This window comes from Marmota marmota, unplaced genomic scaffold (genome assembly GCF_001458135.2).
Source record: "Marmota marmota marmota unplaced genomic scaffold, marMar, whole genome shotgun sequence".
Taxonomy (NCBI): Eukaryota; Metazoa; Chordata; class Mammalia; order Rodentia; family Sciuridae; genus Marmota; species Marmota marmota.
Window position 1 is genome coordinate 7,553,769 of NW_026000048.1, and position 9,275 is coordinate 7,563,043.

The following is a 9,275-nucleotide window of genomic DNA, read 5'->3' on the forward strand; positions in this document are numbered from 1 at the left end:
GCGGGCCACTGGGCCTTTTCTGTCGGTGGTCACAGTTCCGCCTACCTGGCAGGCGCGGGGGGTGGGGGGGGGGCGGCTCTGCCCCTCAGCAGGCCGCTGGGCCTGTTCTGTGGGTGGTCACAGTTCCGTCTACCTTGCCGGCGCAGGGGGAGGGGGCGGCTCTGCCTCTCAGCAGGCCGTTGCTCCTCTTCTGCCAGTGGGTCGCAGGCCCGCCTACCTTGCAGGAGTGATTGGAAGCTCTGCCCCTCCGCGGGCCATTGGGCCTTTTCTGTCCTGCTTTACTTTTTTTTTATCCTCCACTTCAGTGGTCTTTACCCAGTTTGCAATGGATCTACCCTAAATTAAATATATTTATTGGTAAATGATGAATACTATTTGTGACACAAGTCCAGCTTGATGAGTTTTTAAAAATTCCAACCTTTTACAAAAAAAAGGTTCAGTAAGTGATGTTAGCTTTCGTTTTCACTTGCATATGGTAAAATGTAAGTCTTTGTCGCAGCTGATTCACATGCCTTAAGTTGGATGTTTTACAAAAATGGTAGACTGGTGCTTTGAAGGGCTTATTTATCTCTAGGGGGATAGTTTAGGGTTTTTTCTATATTTTTATTGGCACATTATAGTTGTACATAATGGTGGGATTTGTTGTTATGTATTTGTATGTGCACACAAAAAATATAACGATATAATTGCCCAATACTTCCCCTTTCTCTCTTCTCCTCCCTCCCCCTCTTCTCTTTTCTCCACTCTTACTGATCTCCCTTCAGGGGACAGTTTATTTTAAAGTAAATAATTTACTACGCTATGGTACCTTGACCAGGCAGAGCTAAATTTGTGTCACTTGGAAAGCAATCAAATTATTATTTAATTTTGAATAATTAGCAAATAATTATTCAAATATTATATTAATATTATTAATAATTATTAAAGAATCATTAATTAGCTAATGGTTATTAATAATTTTTAAAAATTATTTAATATCGAATACATTATGCATAAGAAATCACTAGACAGATGAACCTGAATCCAAGGTGTGATTTTAGTGTGTGTGAAAAGAAAGTGCTTACAACGGTATAATCCCATTACTTTACCAGGCACAAACATCAATGAAGCACTCCTGCGGGCGATCTTTATTTTGAATGAAGCCAATAATCTGGGATTGTTGGACCCCAACTCGGTCTCTCTGATCATTCTGGTTTCTGATGGAGACCCAACAGTAGGCAAGTATAGCTTCAATTTCCTCGTGATAAACATTTTCACTGCTGTTGCTTGAGAATGTGATTTGCCCTGCATGGGAAGTCTAACAACATGGGCCTGAGCTTCCTAAAGGCAGTCTCCCATCAGGGAGCACTCATCACATCAGCCAGTTCTCGGACATTGTAGTGGTGCTCTTGAATGCCTCAGTTTCCCCTCCATGCTAGTGAGAGAGTTGAGTTTGAATTCTAATAGTATATTGTGAAGATTTGCTGATGCATTCTAGTGAAATGCATTTTTAGACATTGAAAGATGGTGTGTGAGTTTTAACTGGTGAATACTGACCCCAGCTCTTGACATAGTACCTCCAAAGGGCACAGTAACACATTCTCTATTTTCCATATTCCTCCCAGTTGCAACTGGAGAAACGACAGCTCTCTTACAACCTTTAAGTTAATCATTTTTCTTATCCACAACATGGCTCCAACATTTTTATTCTTTTTTAACCTGTGTATCTATACTGACAAACATAAGGAATAGTGAATGCCAGATTGTGTTGCTTAAGTGTGTTGCCATGTGAACAAGCACCCTTTCTAACCTGTGCCTTACACAGCCAAACGGAATGAAAATACGTGAAGCAGTAATGACAGTGGCAACCAGAGTGTTGGAAAGATGAAGAGAGGCCATTTTATCAGTAGTGAGACTAATGTGACTAATTGTTATGTCTTTGTTATAGATTCAGTGTTTCCCCTCACCTCAGAGTTTAAAATTCAAATTTTGGATAAACTCATAAGAAAGGAGAGGAAATAACAATTTTTTTTTTAAATGTGTATTTCTTACTCCTATCCCTTTACCATCTAAATCCTGTCCTGAAGTCAGTCACTGGCTACCAGTTCCCAGAGATATTTAGTACATATCATATTACTCTAAGTACCTAGTTGGAAACATAGATGTATATGTTCATGTAGGTATACAAGTGCATCCTACATACTGCCTTATTTACCTTGATTTTTTTCCTTTTTTAAAAAATGTGTCTTTTTAATAGCTACATGGTTTTTCACTGTTTAAATATACCATAATTTAACCATTCACCCTTATTGGTGTACATTTAATTTGTTTCCAATATGTTTGCTATTCCTAAATAATGTTGCCATGTACCATTGCCCATACTTCATTTTGACACATACTAGTTCAAAGAGTAAGTACATTTTTAAATTTTGATAAATCTCACTAAATTACCTTGCCTGGATTTTCCAAAAACTTTTTAACATTGATTCCTTCTTCTTTTCTTTCCTGTCATCACCAATTTCAGGTGAGGTAAAACTGTCAAAAATTCAGAAAAATGTGAAGCAGAACATACAAGACAATGTCTCCTTGTTCAGTTTGGGGATAGGATTTGATGTTGACTATGATTTTTTGAAAAGACTATCCAATGAAAATCGTGGAATTGCTCAAAGGATTTATGGAAACCAGGACACATCCTCCCAGCTCAAGGTAACACTGTTTTCTGTTCCTCACCCCCTAGAAATCATCCAACTACCCATATCTGATGCCTAAATGAAGATGGTTGCACTTAATTTAAAATTGTCATTATTTGTTGCAAGAATCAGAGAAGGACCCCTTCAGGAACTGAACACTTCATTCAATTCCTCCTCACAGTCCCCTCCACCCAGGTACTTCTACCTTAATGGTGAGATAGGAGTACACACTTCCCTATCCCCTGAGCGGAAAGGTCTCTTGAGGCCAGGTTTTGCTGGCCCTTGAGGCCCACTGAGCAATGGCCTTTCCTATCATGGGGGCCACTTGTTTTTCCTTTGAAGTGCTTTGGCACCTCAAATATCAGTTCTTTAATATGTAAAACAGGTCCAACTGAGTCCTCTAGGTTTCCTTAAATACAAAAGATAAAAATTACTTGATTTTTTACTAAATGGCCAAGAAAATATGTCAGTGCCAGGCACTGAAAATAGGAAAGGTTTAGGGTTCTAATTTGGGGGTATTGACTCAGCTGACATTTGTTATTATGAGAATACCTGAGTTTTTTTATGCTATCATACCAGAAAATGGGAGAAATCTGGGTTCTTAAATATTAATAGTGCTTCTAACAAATCTTATTGTCTCCACATCTCAGTTTTTTTTCCCATCAAATAATTGTGCCAAGCAAGGTGGCACACACCTGTAATCCCTGAGGCTAGGGAGGTTGAGGCAGGAGGATCAAGAGTTCAAAGCCAGCCTCAGCAAAACCAAGGCTTTAAGCAACTCAGTGAGACCCTGTCTCTAAATAAAATACATAATAGGGCTGGGGATGTGGCTCAGTGGTCAAAGTGCCTCTGAGTTCAATCCTGGGGTACCAAAAAAAATCATGAGTATGTTTACTTGTCCCAGAGATACATGAGATAACTTAAGAAGTATCTACTAAGCATGTGACAAACTTCAGAGAAAAATGCTTTAAATAATTATTTATCTGGTCTTTTTTTTCTTCTTCTTTCTCTTTTTACAAACTGTAGAAATTCTACAATCAGGTCTCAACTCCATTGCTCCGAAATGTTCAGTTCAACTATCCCCACACGTCTGTAACAGATGTCACTCAAAACAGTTTCCACAACTATTTTGGAGGTTCAGAGATTGTTGTGGCAGGAAAATTTGACCCTGATAAGTTGGAGCAAGTACAGAGCATTATCACCGCAACTTCGGTACATCTGCTTGTCTGCTTATTTGAAGATACTAACTGGGCCCCTGGAGATAATCAATCCTGCATGTGAACAAGCTAATATTCTGCATTCCCAGAATCCTGTGTTAGAACAGCAGCAGTAACTAAAGAGAGGGCATGAGAAAAGCTCTGCCACCTTCCCGAGTATTCAGTCAATCTTCACGTTTTCATCCAAGTCCATGCCCAGCCCCTGGAAGGGTGCACTTAGTCCCCAACAGAGGCATCTTCCATTTCTTTTGTATTCCCCTCCAAATGCCTAGTGCCCTGATTCACTCAAGGTGATTTAATTAACTCTAATTCTTCTCCCTTCAATTGAACCTTCTGTCCTCTAGGCTAACACAGAGTTGGTCTTGGAAACCCTGGCCCAGATGGATGACCTGGAGGATTTTCTATCAAAAGACAAGCATGCAGATCCTGATTTCACCAAGAAATTGTGGGCCTATTTAACAATCAATCAACTGCTAGTGGAGCGGTAAGGAGAGAAGAGTCCACACTAGAGGGATTTGTAAAAGTGAAATGTTCACCCACAATATTTGAGTTCATGCACAAAAGGTTTGCAACCAAGAAAGGCAGCAAATTAATATAGGGTTGTGTTATTAACTTCCATGTGTTCCCAATTCTTCAACTAAAGCTGGATTAATTTTTTTTTGGGGGGGGGGTTCTAGGGATTGAACTCAGGGGCACTCTACCACTGAGCCACATCCCCAGCCCTATTTTGTATTTTATTTAGAGATAGGGTCTCACTGAATTGTTTAGCACCTCACTTTTGCTGAAGCTGGCTTTGAACTTGGGATCCTCCCACCTCAGCCTCCTGAGCCACTGGCATTACAGACGTGTGCCACCACGCCTGTCTAACTTTCTTTTTTATTAAGGTATAATATACATAGAGTATGTGAAATGCATTCATTTGAAGTGTGCAGTTTAATGAATTTTTATATATATCACCCATGTAATCACCACCCAGATCCAGATATAGAACCAGTGAAGGTTCCTTTATTCTCCTTCTCCCACCTCCAGTGGAAACCACTTAGTCTGATTTCTGTCACCATCAATTAGTTTTGCCTGTTGTTAAGTGTCACATAACCATGCAATCTATTTCCAGCTTCTTTCACTTGGTATGATATCTATGAGATTCATCCGTGTTGCTGTGTATATAAGTAGTTAATTTACATTTGCTCTTGAAAACAGGTTATTGTCTAAAGAGAAATGTATGATTATGAGATTACAATGTTCCCCAGGAAGGGCTCCCTGATGCTCATCTACGTCACCCCTGGCTTCTCAGTCGAGCTGCATCTTAACCCTCCAACATAAAAACTTATCTATCACTAGGGTAGTATACAGTTCTTTGACCACCTGCATCAGAATTACATGGGGTGTTTGATAAAAATTACCGTTCCCAAGCCCACTCCACCTGTTAGATCAGATTCCCAAGAAGATGAAATAGGTTGATCTAAACTAGGCTGGGAAAATGAAATACCATTATATAGCTGGATTTGCAGAGAAAAATCCCTGATGTTGATAAGATTATAAAAAAAAATAAACAGGCTGTAAGCTATTTGAGAAATATCCCTGCCCCTTGGGTAGAAGCACACTGAATATATTTAAAGGTATAGAGCAAATTGCTGCTGAAGTTAAATATCGATTAAAAAAAAAAATCTCAGATCAGCGGTTGCCACTGATCTGGTTCAGGGAAGCAAAGAATATATGGAGCACAGAACATTTTTAGAACAGTGAAAATTATTCTGTATGATATTACAGTGGAGGATACATATTGTTTATTTGTTCAAACCATAACATGAAACAACATCCATAAGTCCTAATGTAAATTATTGACCTATGACTTAAGTTACAATTGATGGATGTCTATTCATCAATTGTAACAAATGTACAACTCTGGTGGGGGATGTCTATAGTGAGGCAGGGGGCCCACAGGAAATATCTCAGTACTTTCTGCTTGATTTCACTGTGAACCTAAAGCTTCTCTGAAAAAATAGCCTATATAAACAATCCCTTGGGACTACATAGCTAGATAAAATACTTAGTAGCTTCATGAAGCCATTTAATTCTGTTTCCCTCTGCCTTGTGCACCCTGGCCCCCTGCCCAGGTCCTGGCTGGACATCAGAAGCCGAGGTGGGTGGGTATGGGATCTGAGTTCCCCCTTCAATTACCTGTAATGCCTCTATTTCCTGGATGCAGAAGCCTGGCTCCTACAGCTGCAGCCAAACGGAAGATTACAAAAACAATCCTGCAGATGTCTCTAGAACATCATATTGTGACCCCACTGACTGCGATGGTGATTGAGAATGAAGCTGGGGACGAGCGCATGCTGGCCGACTCCCCTCCACAAGATCACTCTTGCTGTTCAGGTCAGTGTTTTCATCTGGTGGAGTAATGTCAGGGCAGCTTTCTTGTCCTGTGCTGAGGTCCTAGGGCCTCTGCTCTGTCCCGTCCCTAGCCCATCTCTTGCCCCCAGCTCATGTCCCTGCCTGCCTGAGCTTGCATATTAAACTTACTTGAGGATGGTTTATCATTATGGTTTTTGAACATTTTTACTCATATCTCCCAAAGGAATTATGAAGATCTCTGAACTCCCACACTCGTTTTTTTTAAATTTTAAATTTATTTATTTATTCTAATTTGTTATACATGACAGCAAAATGCATTTCAATTCATATTACACATATAGAGCACAATTCCCACACTTATTTCTTAAATCAACATTTAATTTTTTTCATCCTATTTAAATCATGGCGACAAATATATTTCTGGCATATCGTAAACATTGACTCTGTAAAATAAAACGATGTCACAGTTTTGAACATATCTAATGAGACAGAACACTTATTGTGATACTTGTCATCATCCATCTAAAAGATGCATGAATAAATTCAATTTTAATTACTAAAATGTTTATATTGTTTGTTTTTTCTAGTTGGACTTGTATTTATTTCCATTCCACTTTCTCCTCACAAAATATGCTAATGTAATCTATTTTTATGCATCAAAGTCTTATTAATCACCTTGCTTTCTTGCAAGAAAAATGTTTGCTTATTTTGCTCTCTCTCTCTCTCTCTCTCTCTCTCTCTCTCGGCATATATTTGTTTAACTTTTAAATTTAAGAGTTGTACCATTGTTGTAGAGACAGATGAGGTAAGGCACCAAAGATAGCAGGAAATAGTTTTATTTGGCTGCAGCCAGGTTCAGAGGGCCCAGCTTTTGCTGTAATCAATCAATCCCCTGAACCCCGAGTTCAGGTAGTTTCAGAGTTTTATACCCAACATGTAAGGGGAAGGGCTCAGAGTTCACAGTCTACAGAAGTTCACATAAAAGCAGATTTTCTTTCACTGTTTTGGGCAAGTTAACCCTTCAAGGACAAAACCTGAGAAGGGGACAGCTTCTTCTCCCCTCTCTTTCCTCTCCCTGCCAGCTGTTAGTTACCATGGAGCCCAGTTGATAACTTATCTTAAAAATGTAGACATCTCTGTGAAGCCCAGTTCACAGCCTTGTTTGCACATTTCTACAAACTACTATACTGGATACGTTTGTGAAAAACTAGTAAGGGGGTGTCCAGCACCTGGAGGGCTGGTATCTTCCCGGCCAGTGGCCAAGTAAATTCAGGGCAACACAGAAATAGAAAGTTTATCTACATTGAACTCTTTTGCATAGACTCTTTTGCTGAAAGTCCTAAAATCAGCCATAGTGACGATTTCTAGAGAAGCCCAGTTAAGACTTTTCTGTGAAGAAAGGGGGTGCCACTTCACCATAAGATTCTGACCATTCAAATTTTTCTTCTGGACTGTATTTTATTAAAATTACTACAGTGTTAGCAGACATTGATCAAAATAACATTAATATGATATAAATTTTGAAATACATAAGAAGTAAAATTTGATCAGAAATCATCTCCTACTGAGAAAAATGTGGCTGAGTTTTCCTTCAAGTATTCATGGTAAGTACTGTTTATGGATAGACTGAAAGATACAGGATTCAGCTTCAATTCTACGTTTAAAAAAAATTAAAAAAACAACTTTACAGGCTTAAGTGCTGATAAACATTGTTGATACAGATATGTTAGATAGAAATGGAAGAGAAAGAGCTTGTTAATAGAAATGTCACTCGCTTGTCTGAATTCCACCACAGGTATATGCCCAAACTCACAAATTCAAGCATTCAAAACTTCAATGATTTGTCAGCTGACAATGTGAACCCTTCCCAATTTTACTGAAAGTAAAGAATGAATAACCATCTGACTGGGAAAGGACTTGTCACCAGTCATTGGAGTCACTGAATTTTAAGTGCTATATCTACATTCAAATGGACGCTTTTTTGATTCCTGGGGACTTTAGGTGAAGGAGGGCCTTCCATTCATAACCTAGGATGATAAAGGTTTTTTTTTAATATTTATTTTTTAGTTGTAGTTGGATACAATACCTTTATTTTATTTATTCATTTTTATGTGGTGCTGAGGATTGAACTCAGGGCCTTGCACACTTGCTAGGCAAGTGCTCTACCGCTGAGCCATACCCCAGCCCTGATAAAGGGGTTTTTTTCACATAAAAAGTATATGTGAAAGCTCCAAATCTACAAATGGCTTTAAAAACTCTCCTTGCCCTCTGTATCCTGTAAATAGTCTCCAGGTAGCCCCTGGGGGTACATAACCGAGGCTAGAGGGGCTTCCAATTTACTAATCTTTTTCCTCTTTCTTAGAGACCTAGTCTTTGAGAATGATCTGCATCCACTGGAGGGATTGCTTTCTGCATTTTTGATTGTGCTCAAGTGGGACGCCAAGTTTATTGCACTGGTCCAGGGTTTGTGGAACTCTGACTTCTGACATCCCTGATTACAACAGATTGAGGCCCTCATAGCTAAACTGATCTAGGGAAAAACTAAGGCTGGGAAATTGCCTGTGTTTCTCAAAGCAAGGAGAATGACTGAATATCAGAATCTTTCTTGTGTAATGCAGTCTCTCTCATAGATAGGGAACCTCTTTAGAAAGTGAAATGGGTTCAGCTTGTTGTTTGGCGAGTTCTAGAAAGATCTATAGTCATCAGTTCCTCCTACTACAGATCCTTCCTCAGCTTCTGGACTCTCCTCCTGGGATGCCAACGGGACAGCAGAGATCTCTGGAATAAAAACGTGGAAAGGGGGCCAGGGACGGTGGCACACACCTGTAATCCCAGTGGCTTAGGAGGCTGAGGCAGGAGGATTATGAGTTCAAAGCCAGCCTCAGCAAAAGTGAGGCACTAAGCAACTCAGGGAGACCCTGTCTCTAAATAAAATACAAAATAGGGCTGGGGATGTGGCTCAGTGGTTAAGTGCTCCTGAGTTCAATCTCTGGTAGTTTCCACCTTGCAAAAAAAAAAAAAAAATGGGGGC

At 39.6% G+C, this 9,275-nt stretch overlaps 1 protein-coding gene across 1 annotated transcript in view; it reads left to right on the forward strand.

Annotated features, from left to right (window-relative positions):
- Positions 1-9,275, forward strand: part of Itih2 (inter-alpha-trypsin inhibitor heavy chain 2) — a 38,724-nt gene that overhangs the window by 23,398 nt on the left and 6,051 nt on the right. The window contains exons 11-15 of the mRNA XM_015495188.2: positions 1,092-1,217; positions 2,504-2,685; positions 3,696-3,881; positions 4,231-4,370; positions 6,096-6,265. Coding sequence (XP_015350674.1) covers positions 1,092-1,217; positions 2,504-2,685; positions 3,696-3,881; positions 4,231-4,370; positions 6,096-6,265 — 804 coding nt within the window. The remainder of the gene's footprint in view (positions 1-1,091; positions 1,218-2,503; positions 2,686-3,695; positions 3,882-4,230; positions 4,371-6,095; positions 6,266-9,275) is intronic.